This window comes from Astatotilapia calliptera, chromosome 5 (genome assembly GCF_900246225.1).
Source record: "Astatotilapia calliptera chromosome 5, fAstCal1.2, whole genome shotgun sequence".
Classification (NCBI taxonomy): Eukaryota; Metazoa; Chordata; class Actinopteri; order Cichliformes; family Cichlidae; genus Astatotilapia; species Astatotilapia calliptera.
In genome coordinates, this window is record NC_039306.1 from 34,153,905 (window position 1) to 34,171,445 (window position 17,541).

Here is a 17,541-nt window from a genome sequence, read left to right on the forward strand (position 1 = left end):
TAACCTTCTGACCACAACTGTATGGTGCTGCCAAAAAAAGCTGATTACAGCGACTGCCAAAAGGTTGGATGTAAAACACCAACTTGCCTGTAAACACTTTCCAACTACTCTCCAAGTCGTATTGAACTCTTTCTCTTAGCAGGTCATCTGCCTTTACACACCCTCATCTGTCACACCAGAGGAGGGTGCTTGCATGTCGTCTGTCATGACATTTTTCAGAAAAACGTCCTTTGTCTTTCTCTTTTCCTGCAACATTCAACATCCTTTGTCCAATAATATCCACAATCTCGTCTCTGCACATGTCCAAACCATCTTGCCTTTGCTTCTCTAACTTTGTCTCCAAACCTGTGCTGTTCCTCTGATGTACTCATTTCTTAACTTGTCCATGCTGTCACAAATCCCCCCTGAAACTCCTCCCTCTCCACCTCTCTGCACTCTCTTCTTCACTTCTCTTGTGCACATTTGAACTCATCAGCCTTTATTAGCTCTGCTCCTTGCTCCTCACTGTTATACCTCTCTCTCTCATTCACACACGTTCTGTCTTGCTGCTGCAGACCTTCATTCCTCTCCCTTCCAACCGCAAAAAGTGTGACACAAATTTGAAATGGAGACCAGTGTAAAAGATGAAGCCACAACTTTTACTCTGAAGGCAGATGCTCTGTGTTCATGGTTCACATTGCACTACAGCTTGGTGAGTGAATCGGGAGAGTTTGCAGACATTCATGCAAACTAAGGGGAACTGCAGCAATTTCCTAGTTAATAAAGTTCCATTAGATTTTCTGCTTTTTAGCTAAATTGTCTGTTTCATATAATGGGGAAAAATCCAGTTCAGCCACCCACCTACATTAAAAATTCATTCAATTCATTGTAACAGCTGCCACATTAGTGTCAATCAAGGTGTTCATGCTTTGCTATTACTGTTTATTTTGATTATGTTTTTGCAGATTTTACAGGATTAGTCAAAACTACAAATGGAATATAAGGGTGAACAGGGCATCTGAGGTTATTTCATTGTAACCACATGGATGGAGGTCTATGTAAATAAGCATGGGTGCTTGGAGGAAAATACAAATAAGGACAAAAAGAGGGGACATACTGATAGGTTACAGTGAGAAACAGAACTTGTGTCATTTTTGCCTCAGTCTTCTTTTTATTTTTCATTAAGACGTCGATCAGTTCAACAACACTTTGTTTGCTTGTGTGGTCTGAAGCCTGGAGCATACTTGGTTGGAAACTTGTATGAGATGTGGAAACTGAGCAGGACGTATTATTCATCAGCACAGCAGACTCCCTGCGACAGCATGTGTGTTTATGCTACAGTCATGAGCACACATTAACCCCTCCTTTCAACTCCTTTCCTCTCTACATATCTGTGAGTCAGCCTTTGATTCTCTCTGTTATCTTTTTCAGCATCCATTCTCTTTCATATCACACATTATGAATAGACTGATATAGATTTCATGGTACAGGACGTCCAACTTCTGTGAGAATAAACCCGCAAGGTGTAGACGGCAGCTTAGAAACGACTGCTTTAACAAACGCTTTTATTCTGCTTAACAACAGCTTCTCTGATCTCCCGGCCACTCAGATGGCAGCTTCTTTGGAAACAGTAAATGGACGGAGACAAACAAAAGAAATTGAGATTAAAGAGAGAAAGGGAGTGTAAAGAATTGGATAAATCAAAGAATGTGGATCAGGGAAGAAATAATTGCCGCAGAGTTAGCAGAGGCTGAGCTGTTTGACTGCGTGACCCCATGACATCCTGATTGGAAACACAATTAGCAATAAATAAGGAGAAGTTATCACCAGCCTGGATTTTTTTTATCACTTTGTCTTTGCTTGTTATTTTTCCTAATGAAGAAGTGATATATCAGTCATGTTATCTGTCCTTTCAGGGCATGTTTTGGAGATCGGTGGACTGAGGTACAGACAGTCGGTGGTTTATCAAGCACTCTGCCTTATCGCTTCTGTTTACTGTTGTATCAAACTGTTTATCAGTGTTGGTATAGTTACTCAAGAAGAGTAATGGATTACACATTACTCATTACTTTTCTCTAAATAATACAACACATTACTCACCAGAAAAAGTAATTACTTGCACTGGCGGTTACATTTCTTTATTGTTATTCCATTAAATGATATCAAACACATTGTCTCATAGTTACCAGTTAACAGTATAAACCTGAGGCTACAGTCCAACACGCAGACAACACAGTTCTTTCTGTCCTGGACGCTGTTTGTATTTAGTTCTTTTTTCGCCATAAAAATGAGATTAATGTCCAAATCTCTACTCATGAAAAACTTTAGACCATTTTCCTCCTCCCACACATGTCCTCCCTGCACCTCTATGGATTTGCAGATTCATTCCTCAGTTAACTTACACTTTTTCTGATTTGTTGCAGTGCCAACTTATATTCTCTGGATCAAATCGTCACCACCACCGAGCTAATTTATTGAATCGGCTACTCTTTTGGCAAAGCTTTAACCCATTAGATAAAGTTCACAGACCTTAAAGTAACGGGCTGTCAAACCATGAATAAAAACATGTTCTACTGCAGTAGCTCAGTTTCATCTCAAAGAACTGTCACTGGGTTTTTTCTTTCTTTCTTCAGCCTCTTACAATTGCAATTATTAATCTCCACCCCTTCAGCCAGTGCTGACCTGGCTTTCATTGAATCATTGGCACTAAGTGTGATTACCACTATGAACTCAAGTGAATAAAACTCAAGGAAAAAAATGTTTTGAATGAGTGAGAATGTGTTTAAAGTTCTATAAAAACATTAAATATTTCAGTGTCTTAACAGGTGAAACTTGTTCAAGGCTTATCTAAAAAGTGACTTATTTAATAAATGGGTTCAGGACACTGAAAATTTGGTTCAGAAAATGGAAATTTGTCTTTCCGCAGATGAGAGAAATAGTTTTTTAAAATCTTTATCACTTGAACAAACCTGAGCAGTTTTGCCTTTTAACCCCAGTTATCGATGTGGAGGATGGTCATGTTTATTTTGATGTGGTTTAAAAAATGTGCTTTAAGAAAATCCAGTCAAACCGTGGCATGGCACTTTAAATATTTCCGGCGTACATTGTCTGGATTTCTAAAATTAAGCAAACTATATTGGAGAGGAATTTTGCCACATTTGTCATTTTGATACATGCTGCAGTCCAGAAGTACTTTGACCTAAAACCTCAGAAAATACGAGTGGCTTTTTACTCTCCGTCTGTCACATTTGCTTCCTCCTGATGAGAGATCTGATGATCTGAAAGGCAGGAAACAGATGTGTGATTTACAGCCAATTAATTTTGTTCTCTGCTGCATTTTGTGTCTCTGTTGTACTTCACACTCGTTCTCACTCTGTCTGACACACACAATGCCACGCGCACCTACACCACACTGTCAGCTGGCCGCTTTGTGAAGCACTGCATTTCTGTTGTTGGGGTGATAGAAAACTCCCTTATCGTGCTCTCAGAAAGATAAACATGCCCTGCTGAATCTTTCACTTCTTCTTTTCCCTGTCTGTTTGCTGAGGAATAGCTGCAAAGATTTCCATTATTCTCCAAACTAAAGTACAAGCAATCTGGTTCAATCTTGTTCCCTCCCTGCTTGCCGAACTGCTCCCAACCTCCTGACAGTCTGCCGTCAGCTGCTGTGATTTTTCACGCTAGAAGAAAATTACCAGGAGCTAAACTCTGAGATTTCCCAAGAAAAGTGGAACCAAAAAAAAGGTTGAGAGCACAGTGATGGCAAGACAGGAATAATGAGGGAGGTAGAGAGGTATACACCCCGCTAATTAGCTGGGGTCTTTACAAGTTCAAGGACAGTTTCAATTTAACTGATAAAGATGAGAGGATGAGGATGGCAGGGAAGGGTGAGGTTGGTTGAGGCTTTCTACATCTTAATTATCTAGTGGTGGTGGTGGGGTGGTGGTGGTGGGGGGGGGGGGGGCATGTGTTGAGGAATCTGGGGAAAGGAGGGAGGGCACAGATTGAGTTCAGGATGAGGAAAGAAGTTGAAGGGCTTCTACGGAAAACCCAGACGTCTTATCCGAGGTTGAGTTCAGCTGGGGGTCGGCCCCAAGCTTCCTGGGGTCAACGATTTCCCTTTCAATTACTTCGCCACTTGCGCAAGGATTCTCAGCCCAGGAGGATCATGGATAACCCGGGGGTTAAACACACATGCATTACTTAATTCAAACACGCATACAAATTGGCTTCACTCAAGCTTGTGATACTTAGGAATGATCAGTCCTGAGTTTCTGTGACATCGTGGTGACGATTCAAACGTATCAACTTTACCTCTGATGTAACAGCTCATGGGAAGAGTTTCTATTCTCTTGGTGAAGGAGGAAGTCATTGTTTGAGTAGTTATTTAGAAGCGTTACCTGAGTGAACATTAATGTCAGTGGTCACCATGTAATAAAACACTTTCAAAGTTCGCAACAAAATAAAGATTTAAAAATCTTTCTCTCCTGGAATTATACAAATATTTCTCACATAGTTTAGTTAAAATTCTTTGATAGTCACATTGTATGCAAAAGGTTTCACAGGTTAGGGTCAGGATAACAAATGACAAGTAAATACTTCCTGTTGATGCTGACGTGGCACAAAGATTAAAAAGTATATATTTGTTAGCAAAACAAAGAAGCTTGCAATAGCTGCTGAGTTTGACAGCTACACTCAAAATTTGTCTCAAAGTGTCGTGTGCAATTACAGTGTGAACTGGTATGATTTTTACCCAGGAAGTAGTGTAGGAAATATGGGTGCCAGTTGGTCAACATATAGTCAGGGCCGTAAGCAAATGGACAATCACATTTTGTTGTTGTTTTGTTTTTTATTGCTTCTGTACAGATTGAGTGGATTTTAAACTGTATAGTATGTCAATAACTGTTTTGGAAATACATAGTGTCACATTTTCAGAGACACAAAAGTAAGTGGAAAAACTGACATCACAACTTAAAGAATTGTTTTGAGTAATGACTGCTTGAAGTGTTGAACCATGGACACCAAACGCTGTGTATCCTCCCTTGAGATGCTTTGCCAGGCCTTAACTGCAGCCACCTTTGGCTGCAGCTTGTTTGTGGGTCTCTCTCCCTTCTGTTTTCTCTTCAGTAAACTAAAAAGCATGCCTCATTGGGTTCAGTTCAGGTGACCGACTTGGCCATTGAAGAATCTTCTTTCTCATTGCCTTGAGAAACTCTTGGGTTGCTTTTGCAGTACACTTTCGATTATTATCTATTTGTACTGTGACGTGCGGGTTGCATTTTTCAGTATTCATCTGAATAAGAGCAGAGAGCACAGCCCTGTACACTTCAAAATGTATCATACCATTAGCAGTCACACCATCACTGAACGCTAGTGACCTGGTTCTGTTATAATGTGGCTCTGTAATAATGTGTAATTGTGCATTTGGTGGGATAAAGTGGGTCCACTTGTCTCTTCAGAGGGTATCGTCACTGCAGTCGGCCATGGAGGGGAGTTTTCTCCATTCTGCCATCATAGCAAGGGTAGATAGATGTTAGAAAGAGCTGTACAACATCTTCATCAAAGCTGCAACATCCATCCATCCATTCTCTGCCGCTTATCCTTTTCAGGGTCGTGGGGGGGCTGGAGCCAATCCCAGCTGTCTTGGGGCGAGAAAAGCTGCAAAATATCTTTTGCAAATGTGGTGTTCATTCGTTAAGTAATGTTCCATAAAGCAGTATGTCAGCAGTAGACACTACTGCTGACATACTGCTTTATGGCACCAATTGTTCCTTTAGTTTAGAAGATCGTTTTCTGTCTTTGATATTGTTTGTGTTTTTCAATGGTAGTTATTATGGATATCTATGCCATGGGGAGTTTACATAGTTAATCATCAGTTTGAATAGTGGTAAATGGCAGATCTCACATAAAAGTTACAATTAAATTGATTTCTTATTTATAAAATTACCCATTTCATTCCATACAAATCACCCTTGTGAACAATTCACCCTTTATAAGGACCTCTATTTGCTTTATGTAACATGCAAAAATATTTTTTCAACAAAAGCATGAAAAAGGAAGAAAGCTACTCTCAAAATCACATTCCCCTACAGTTCTGGTTATTTGCATGAAGTTTTGACATCTCACAATTGAGTCTCCATGTTACCATGAATAAACCAGTTGACAGAATATCCCCACTTCCTCAATGAAAGTCTGGGGATGCTTTTATTTCTATTAGAGGAGCCGAGAAGGATGATATGTACCCTCTCTCATCTCAGCCTTTCAACGCCTCTCTCTGTCTCTCACAATAAAAGTTGACCCAGACAACAAAGTAAAGCTAATTTTTGGCTACGAGCCGACAGGGACCCCACCGTATTAGTCAGAGGTCCCTTTACTACAGTTCGGAGTCGCGGACCTTCAGTAATAGTAATAAATCACACAACAATAGTACATTCACGTTGTTGTAAAAAGCATGATAATATATTAAGTAATCCAAAGTATTCAGAATACGTTACTCTCATTGAGTAACGTAACGGAATACGTTACAGGATACATTTTGGGGCATGTATTCTGTATTCTGTAATGGAATACATTTTAAAAGTAACCTTCCCAACACTGCCTTTATTTAACCAGGAATGTCCCGTTGAGATCAAAAACCTCTTTTTCAAGGGAGTCCTGGCCAAGAGGCAGCACATTTCAAAACAAATACATACGAACAAACAAAGTTAAAATTACACAAAACAATTACACATTATTGAGGCAGTCTGTAGGCCTTTGAGTTTAGTTTTAAAAACATTTAAAGACAACAGTTCAGTCAGTTTCCAGTCTTTCTGTAACAGATTCCACGAAAAAGGCGCAGAGTGGACAAAGGCTTTCTTACCCAGCTCTGTGCGGGCAAGGGGAACAGACAGCAGCAGCTGATCATTTGAACGCAAGGAGTAAGAACCACTATTTGTCCTTGTGAGCAAAGTTCAAATATAAGGAGGCAGCAATCCAAGCATAGCTTTGTAAATAAAAGTGTACCAATGCCTTATATATGTGCTTTGGGTGTCTCTGTTCTCTTTAGCTGCTTATGAAGTATTGTAAAGTGTATTTTACCTGTACACTCATCATTATCATAAAGTCAGGTGAATTGGACTTTCACCCTACACTGAAATCTGATTCTAGACCCTCACATTGACTAATTTGACTAAAAATGTGGGATTTGACAGTTATGTGTCAACCAGCTATACAGTTTCAGGCATATCTGCATGTGAAATGAAATGCAAATGGATGCTAATTAAAATGCCTCGTTTACATTTGTTGTGCTTGTGAATACAAAAATAGTCTGAGCGGTATGTTTAGTAAGGCAGAGGCCTCTTCTTGGAAAGATGCAGAACAGTGCCCAATGGTGCATTTAAATACATGATTTTGAACTTAATATTCTTGTTTATTGTACTTCATAAAAACTGAACATTTTCTGGGTATCTGTAGATAGACGAATTTAGGAGTTCAGCTGACAGGTACTGTATATCTGCCTCCTCCATACAGGAAAGAAGTGAAAGGGGCTTCCTGTGATTGACTTTCTATCTAAGGCTGAATGTAGATGCAAGGAAGTGTAACACACATAAGCACTTTTGGAAATACCAAAGCATTGCACTTACTATTCCTCCTGTAATGCTATAATTACCCACCAACGGTATTCAGTAAACAGTGTAAATCAGATCACATGCATGTACATGAGGCGGATTACATTAAAGGAAATGCTCCCCATCGGAATTCCATAAAGTGAATTCCAACAATGCTGAAATGTAGATCTTGTGATCGCATGTGTGTATCGTGCACCAGCACGATCAGGTGGAATGAATCAGCATCTAAAATCTTAAGTTTAACAGATTAAAAACGAGAAAAAAGATGCTTTTCAGAGAAAAAGAATGTGAAGGTCAGGTTTTTCTGACTGGCAAACATTTGTCACTCCAACACACGCACAAGATAATGAGGTTTGAAATCACCACCAATCATCTGGAAACTGAGACCTTGCTCTTCACATTCGCTGAGATTCATATACAGCACATGACGCATCTGCTGCTTGACTGCCGCCTCTGTGACGGCACTCGCCTCATGTTTTATTTGATGTCAAAACTAATGATCACAAAAGAATGCATGATCATATAGGAAATAGAAACTATGAATCTGAGAAATGCAGGAACGTCTGACTAACCTGAGAATGTTTGCTTCTCTGTCGTGCTCTCTCTTTCCACAGTGGGATGCCATTAATGAGATGGACGAGTACTTCAGTCCTATCCACACATACCAGGTGTGTAATGTTTGTATTGTACTGTGGGGCTATGGCGTTATTTTTGTGCCACTATTCTGAGCGCACGTAAAAAAGGTTTGCAGGTGCAAGTGTTGCATTTTGAGGAGAAATTTATTTTGAGCGAAGAAAAGCTGAATTTGAGTGAACAAAATTCATTGCTGCATGCAAAAAATGTATATCCGTGTTTGCTATTATCCATATACACACGCACAATAGCAGCCCCTCTCGCTCAGTTTTTGTATTTTCGCTCGCAATGTGTCGCTCACGCTCTCAACATTTCAGCCCGTGCACGCTCAATTCTTTCTGTACACCGTTATATTTGTGCCACAAAACCAGCCAATCACAGACTTGGATGCAAAAAATCTGATTGGCTGTTTTTGTCTCCAATCAGCTCGAAAGGACGAAATGCAATATCCCAGAATCCATTTCGTCCAAAGCTCAAACGAGGCAGTGGCGGAGGAACACAGAGTGGCGGAGTTTGAAATATTACTCTTTCTGGGACACAAAATAAACTTTTAAGATATTTTCATGTTAGAATGTAGCTGTGTGAACTTCAAATATCTGCTCGATTTATCAAGACATCACATATTTACATAAGTGCTCCAACGTTTTCGGAGATGCCTGTTACCCACCAGCTGACCGGGTGGGAACTCGGGTTAAACATAATATAAAAGGCTGAACTGACAAAAAAATCACCGACTACACCACCAGGTATTACAGGAAAAACCATAAAGCCTTTGAACGAAAACAAACGCTGTTGTGACAGTGATGTACACTGTCTTGTTGGTATATATGTATGATTTGTATCACCTTCATGTTTCCAGCTTTACAGCTGTGGCTCCAGCAAACATCAGCTGATACTAGAAATTAATTTTAAATAAATTCTAACAACAGCTGATCAATTTTGAACGTGCTGCTGTTGTTGTTTAGCGCAACATCCGCTGGTTTCCTGTTTCTGGCGCAAAGTGGGAGATAAACAAACAAGAGAGACGATCAGCTGATCATTGATCAGTTTCATGATTGAAGTAGCAACAGGAGAGGGAGGGAGAATGAGGAGAGAAGAGGCAGCTAAGACACAGAATAACTCCAGCTTTGTGTCTTTTTTATTCTCGCTGAAGTCTTTTCCCCTCAATACGGATGTATTGTAATTGGTCCAGCCCAGAGTTGATTATTACCAGCTGGCTAATCCACCACCTTTCATTGTTTATACCATTACAAAAACAAACAAACTAACATAAAAATGAAAAATCACCATTGGCCCACCGGGCAAATGCCGGGTAAATGCCCAATGGCCAGTCCAGGTATTCGGTCAGCTGGTGGGTAACAGGCATCTCCAAAAACGTTAGAGCACTTATGCAAATATGTGATGTCTTGATAAATCGAGCAGATATTAGAAGTTTACACAGTACCATTCTCGCATGAAAATATCTTAAAAGTTTATTTTGTGACCCACAAAGAGTAATATTTCAAACTCTGCCACTCTGTGTTCCTCCGCCACTGCCTCGTTTGAGCTTTGGACGAAATGGATTCTGGGATATTGCATTTCGTCATTTCGAGCTGGTTGGAGACGAAAACAGCCAATCAGATTTTTTTTGCATCCAAGTCTGTGATTGGCTGGTTTTGTGGCACAAATATAACGGTGTACAGAACGAGTTGAGCGCGCACGGGCTGAAATGTTGAGAGCCCGAGCGACACATTGCGAGCGAGCGCAAGTGCAAAAACTGAGCGAGAGGGGCTGCTATTGTGTGTGTGGATAATAGCAAACACTGAAATACATTTTTTGCATGCAGCAATGAATTTTGTTCACTCAAATTCAGCTTTTCTTCGCTCAAAATAAATTTCTCCTCAAAATGCAACACTTGCACCTGCAAATTTTTTTTACGTGCGCTCAGAATAGTGGCACAAAAATAACGCCATATGGGGCTGAGTGTGTTAGGATTAACTGTTATAAGACCTTTACCTTGATCCTGGGGAAACTGGGATTTTTCCATCTAAATTAAGTTTGATTTTAAAACACAAACTGTGAATTAATTAATCATAAATCAGTTCTTTATTTTATTAGGTTATATAGATGGTGCACTACTAATACTGCAAAAATTACAATTCCTCATTATGTACCAAAGTTGAAAAATTTTAACTTATCTGTAAGTTTTCAGTCTGCACCTGAATGATTTTGACAGATGGAACTTTGACATGTATTTGTCTTCATTCATCGTCTTTAACTCACAAAAACATCCAATGAAATCCTAGGAAAGTATATCAGTAGGGCTGATATTCCATGTCCTGACATAGTTGGACACTTTATTGTTTATAAAACAGTTCCCATAGATAAAGCTATTATACTCGAACAATAAGAGAAATCAGCTTATACAATCATTTATTCGACAAAGATATTGATAGAATTATTTTTTTCTGAGTTGACTTCTATATACTGGCTAAATCTGAGCAATCCCATCATGACTGCAGGAACAGCCACTTTGAGCCAAACTGTTGCAGCCGTAACTGTAGATGCCGAGATGTTTTACATCAAAAGGTCTGGTGTTAAGTGACCAGTCCTGGACTTCTAGATGTTGTTAAATAATATTTTAAATAATATAGGGACTATTTTTTGTTTTTTTGTTTGTTTTTCTCCATCGTTCAACTCACATCACAGTTTTTTTCTGAAAGTCTTACCTGAATGGTGTAATGGGGCCGGACGGACGTGGTCCCAGCTAATGAAATTAATTCAAATTGAGAAAAGAATAACGAAATGCAAATATATGTGCGACATTTGTGTAGTTTATAAACACTTTACTTTAGAGTTTACTTATTAAAATGAAAAATTTCAACAATTTGCTTACTTAAATACTAATTATTTGCTCTTAAATATTAATTAACATTAACAAATTAAATTAGAAAATTGCCTGCCAGAGCTAGCAATAAAAATAATCATTTTTTATTCCCCATTTAAAATTCTTATGTGGAAATATTCTTATTTATTTATTTATTTTATTCTAAACTAATGTTAAGGCAAATGACTTTTATGTACATGTTCCAAATAGAAGCTGTGAAATGACAACAGATCTTCCTCTGAATTAGGTCTGTAACGTGATGAGCCCGAGCCAGAACAATTGGCTGGTGACAGGCTGGATCCCTCGGGAAGGAGCCAGGAGGATCTACATCGAGGTCAAGTTCACCCTGAGAGACTGTAACAGCATGCCTGGAGTACTGGGCACCTGCAAGGTAACAGACAGACTGGAAGGGAGGGGGGGAGGGGGGGGGGGGGGGGGGCGTGAAGTCCAACATTTGTTGACTAAAGCTGGCAAAGAAAATGCACACAGAGTAACTTGTGTTCACTGTATTGAGTATGCTCATTATTCTGAGTATTATGTCAACTCAGAGTAATGGTATCAAACATTTGCCATCTGGTCGTCTGTCTTATGTGCTAAAATTAAAGCATTTTTCATCACAACACTAATTATGACCATCCGAAACCTGAGAAAATGAGAACCAGCTGCAGCTCTGAGGCTGTGTTGTTACTTCATTGAATGACCTAAATATAGACTTATGAAAGCTTTGCCATAGCTAGGAAGCTAACCAGAAGTAACAATGGGACTATTGTGAAGTTTACTCAAAATGATGCTAATAAAATAAACACTGATAGTCAAATTTTACTTATTAAATCTTAGTTATTTATCAACAAGAAGTTCTCAACACAAAAGTGCTCCAATGCTAGCAAGACTTGACAAACCTGTTTATGTACATGAGTCCTTAACTTGACTTTTGGACTGGTAATAGAACAAGATAAGAACAACATTTTTGAATTACTGTGGTGGTGATAGCATCTTGCATTGGGAGGGAAAATAACAAATTTTAGAGGAACTGAAAAGACTACATTATTTGTAGAAAGTGTTTCCAAATGCCACCTTTGGGAGGGAAAATGACAGACTATGTGAACCTTACATCAGTATTTTGGCTTTTGCAAAGCATGGAGATATGGTTCCAACATACCTCTGATATTGTAATATGATGAACAAGTGTGCAGTACTTATGACACCATATTTGTTCTGCAGGAAACTTTCAACCTGTACTACTACGAGTCTGACAGAGCGGTGGGCTCAGCCATACGGGAGAACCAGTTCATTAAGATTGACACCATCGCTGCTGACGAGAGCTTCACAGGGGTGGACCTGGGAGTCAGACGACTCAAACTCAACACAGAGGTACGAGTAACTCAGCAATACTACAGGTGAATGTCAGTCCAGGCTTTCAAAGCAAAATCTCACGTTGGATTGTAAGTTAGCATGCACACCTCCACACAAGTTCAAAACAAGTTGGAAGCATCCACATCCACAGCAGAGCCTCTTCCAGTCACGTCACTCAAACTGTTTTGAGCTCGCGTCTGCACAGCTGTGAGAGAAAACAAATAGCAGCACTTGGCTCAGTGTTTTCAGATGTGATTTGATATTGACAACAGCTTCAAATTTGATATAGGATAGTGGTACTACACTATTATTGATACCTAACTCTGTTGGAAGCAGAACAATCAGTATTAGGACATTTACTTAGTTATCAGCTAACGCTAGCAAGCTGGGTTAGCAAGCTTCATGAAACCATTGTATAAATGCAATACAGTGTTCTAATTGTACTAATACAAACAGAATGTTACTCAGCAATACTGAAGCCTTTTCTGAGTCTCATAGAACAGTCTCATAGACTGTTTAACTCCTCTCTGGAGGGGAGAGGGAGGGGAAACAGGAGGACAAAGGAGGGGGGAACAACTAAGCTGTAGTGCCTCTTCACCTCACTGTACAATACCTTGTGCAATACTTTTTGTAAATAGTCAACAGTGCAATAGATTCAATACTTGAAATGTGCAATTCACTTGTATTTTTATTTTTTATTCCTATTTATTCTATTTATCCCCTTTGTATATTTTATTTATATTTGTCTCTGTATTTATATATGTGTGTGTGTGTGTGTGTGTGTGTGTGTGTGTGTGTGTGTGTATATATATATATATATATATATAACAATTCTGTAACTGTAATTTCGGTCGTTGCTGTGCTTTTTTTGGAAGTCGAATTTCCCAGAGGAACCCACCCGAGGGATTAATAAAGTCCTATCTTATCTTATCTTATCTTATCTTATCTTATCTTATCTTAGAAGGCCATATAACAACCACATTAACACAGCTGAGAGAGCCAGTAGTGTGGTGTGACTTAGCCTCAAAATTAGCTATCAGAAAGAGCTTTAGCTATAATTTTTATATGAAGCTTATAACAGGCCCAAATGTTTTTTTCTATCTGGGTGTAAACATGTCATTTTCATGACTGAGGTTAGGATTCAGAACAGTGGAGTGTGTATGAAGTTCCACAACAGGAACTGTAGTCTTTTTATATCTTAGATTTAGAAATTTAAAGCTGAATTTTTGCCTTGTTTCAGGTCATCTCACCATATCACCTTGCAGCAGGAAAAAGATTAAAAGAAATATTTAATTAGAGTATTTAAATTCAGTTTCTTTTTTCATGTAGATATTAATTTTTATTTTTACAAATATTATTGTGGCCAATAATATTGTTACTAGATCATTAAAAATAAATGAATTACATTATAATAATTATACTTAATGATATATATTGTAGAGAATCTGTGACTTTCACAAATGAATCCAAAGAAGTAATTTTATATTTTTTTATTTTTATTTTTTATTTATACAGCACATTTAATAACAACAGAGAGTTGACCAAAGTGCTGTACAAAGTAATAATTAAATAATAACATTAACATCAACAACAGGTAAGAAAATTCAAAGAAAATTAGGATAAAAATAATTAGTAACTCTCATGCAGTATCTAAAGCCAAAGTGAAAAAATATGTTTTAAGATGGGATTTAAAAAGAGTGACAGTTGGGACCTTTCTAATGTGGAGAGGTAGATCATTCCACATTTTCGGCGCCACAACCGCAAACGCCCGATCCCCTCTATGAACCATCCTAGACTTGTGTAAGGTGAGGAGTAAACGATCACTTGATCACTTAATGCGCATCTATGTTTAAGTGGGGAGGATTAGCACACAGGAAAATTATAATTTTTGCCTCATGACAAATGCTGATCCATGATTGCACAGCACATGTTTAATTCTTACAAGAAAGCTACAGAAGCAGCCCTGGAAAGATAACCTGGAAAGAGCAGCAAAACTCATAATTAGCTGACTAATTAGCAAACAGTGTTGATGCATCATAAGCTTGATGAGTTTGTTTGATGGTGAAATGCATATTTAATTCATCAATTAGGTGTGCAAACAAAGCTACTGGTTGTGCAGCAGTGATGGTTTTTCAGCATTTAGACATGTCCCTTTTAAAGGCACAATAAGTCAGTTTTGAGGTTGCTTAATAGAAAAAATGAAAATTGAGCTAATGCGTTCTCATGAATGTAGAATTAATCCATTAAAAATAATCAAGAGCGAGTGCAGGTTTGTGGAGGCTGCCATGTTTCCCCGTCATATTGAATACAGTGGCTGAGATGGACATCGCCATCGCCAAACATGGCGCCATCCACCGTGTTTTATGTCTGTAGCTAGAGACCAGCCACATATGTAGTATAGCTTATAATCAATAGCTCTTTCAGTTTATTAGACATGCAAACCTCCTGTCTCTGGACACCTGACAGTGAGCCAGCTAAACAACAACAGCTGGTTATAAGCTAACACCATGCCAGCCAATTAGGTGGCATAGCTGGGACATAAAAAAATCTCACTTTCTCTATGATAAACAATGTGATTACATTCTTGCATTAGTATAAGAATTTGAATAAGTGTCCGAGTACACCAATGTTCTATCCATTTCCAGCAGTATTCCACTACAAAACTAACCTCAGCTAACGTCAGCTAACAGTGTTAGCTCGGTGGTGAGTACCCTTCAGTAATAGTAATAAATCACACAGCAATAATACATCGGAGATACTGAAGTGGCACATAACCCAGATAGCTACCACAACTAAAACAAGGTACTTGCAGTAGGCTAATGTTACTTTTTAAACAAGAACTTACTTCCAGATGTTTCTTTAGGTTTGAGGTGGAGTCTTTTGACTCTGAGAGCAGCTTGGTTGTACAATCAGATTTCGCCCGTCCCTTTCTTCTTTAATTGGAGATTATCTATCGGAATTTCAGGAGCAGGACCAGGAGCAGGACCACGCCTCCAAATACTCACCTTCCAGTTGTCATCTATGTAGGTTCCCCCAGTTCTGAAAGCTGTTCATTCTCGTTTACATGCCCCACCTTCCCTCCGTCCTTGTTCTCAATTCTTTAACTTCTTCATTTCTATTTCATGCATGGGGCTCTGCCAGGCCCGGGAGCCATCGGCAGTCCCCTTCGAGGCCTTCCCCAAACCGTAGCTCAATTCATGTCAAAGCGTTCACTTTTACCTACTAAAACGCTGTTAAACCTAAAATGAGGACGTTGGCCCAGCTAGTGAAATATGAAGTGGTGTCAGAATTTTCAAGTAAGAAATGCATTCCTGTCCGTGCACTGCTGGCTCGGTTGTGCTGGCTCAAGGTCCATTGTTTAACTGATGCCACCAACATTAACATTAATTAAGATATATATACATATATATACATATATATATATATATGTATATATATGTATATATATATATATATATATATATTTATTAGGGGTGCAACGATACACAAAATTCACGGTTCGGTTCGGTTCGATACTTTGGTGTCACGGTTCAATATTTTTTCGATACAAAAAAATGTTCATGCCTTTTTAATTTGTCATTTATTAAACTTATAAATATATATTTTAACTCAAAAGTACAGTTTTTAAATTTAACCCTAACCCTTGTGCGTGTTTTTTATTTTGACAGCGAATGCGCACCTGCGGACCACTTATGTGCAGCCCTGGTTATTTAGCTCATCATATTGCAGCCACAGAAATTATTTTGTCCATGAAACCATAAAGCTGCACTTTCTTTTTGCCTTATAATCTGATTTGTCATAACTTCTCCGTTTTGTGGTAAGCTTTTCTTTGGCTGTCACTTCTTCACCCTGACCTGTCCTATTTGGCTCAGCAGAACTAAAATATATATCCTGCTGCTTTTACACACGGACTCACATAAGCTCAGCGATTCTCTGCGCGATCAACCTCTCACATGTTTAAGCTGCGGGAGATTTCACTTGTCATGTTTGCATAGTAAGCTAACGATTAATAAGACGATGTCAGAGGAATTGGTGCGCAAATTATCATCACTCACAGATCAGTGCTGTCGCTCTCTATACACAGTTCACTCGATTGCAAAGTGAAAGCAAGAAAACAAGCGCAAATTCAAACGCGATTTCAATATGTCACATATTGACAGTGGCTCACCGATGCCAATGACATAATAACCCAGCTACATTTCCGAAAGAATGCAAAAGCATTGACATATATTTTTCGTACAATAGCCCGACGGGCAGGGCAGAGATAGATTTTGGTACCCCGACTGAAAAAATCGCTAGCCCCAGGACGTTGGGCTAGCGATATTGCGAGCCCTGTATCTGATTGAGGAATCACTCATCTTTGGAAAAGAGAGTTTATTACAGAGAAATGTCTCTTTCCAAAATAAAAGCTATACTATCCGCTTCTTCTGGGCTATATTCTCAGCAGCATAAGGAGAATCACGTGCTAACAGCTGTCTAAATGACTCGGCTAAAGTTAGTAGCATGCTTGCTTGTTTTTTTTCTGCTTCCACTTGTCTTTGCACTAGGATGATGTCGGCGTAAATGTGCAGTCATATTCGTTGTGTTCCCACTAGTGCTTTCAGGTTAATCTCGTTGAAATGACCTTAATGCCACAACACGGCAAATCTCCGTTAACGAGCTACCGCCGATCGCTCCGTGCATGGGGCTAGACGGCCAACACGTTAACGAGCTAACTGCGCTAACACACTAGCTCCCACCCATGTAATTGAGCATTGCATGGCACATCCAACATACTGTTTTACTTTAGTCCATGACTCGCTTACCTTCAGGGTCATACTTCACATGAAAACCAAAATAATTCCAAACGCCAGATCTGAATGAGAGTGGGGGAGGTCCATGTTGTAAGGAGAGCTTAACTTCTGTCTCGCTAGCTTGCCCTGCGCTCTTCCTTCTGACGATGCTGTCTGTGTTGAGCGCTCAGTGGATCTACGTCCGACTACTCCGCCTAGGCTGCACTGTCGACCCTAGGCAGAGTAGTCGAACGCAGATTCACTGAGTGCTCAACACAGACAGCATCGTCAGAAGGAAAGTTGATAAAATAAATTTCAAATTTTGTATTGT

At 39.2% G+C, this 17,541-nt stretch overlaps 1 protein-coding gene across 4 annotated transcripts in view; it reads left to right on the forward strand.

The window, feature by feature from the left end:
* The window catches only part of epha8 (eph receptor A8), a 134,845-nt gene that overhangs the window by 51,047 nt on the left and 66,257 nt on the right, over nucleotides 1-17,541 (forward strand). For all 4 annotated transcript variants that reach the window (XM_026169027.1, XM_026169028.1, XM_026169029.1 and 1 more), the window contains exons 3-5: nucleotides 8,201-8,254; nucleotides 11,333-11,476; nucleotides 12,307-12,456. In XM_026169027.1, coding sequence (XP_026024812.1) covers nucleotides 8,201-8,254; nucleotides 11,333-11,476; nucleotides 12,307-12,456 — 348 coding nt within the window. The remainder of the gene's footprint in view (nucleotides 1-8,200; nucleotides 8,255-11,332; nucleotides 11,477-12,306; nucleotides 12,457-17,541) is intronic.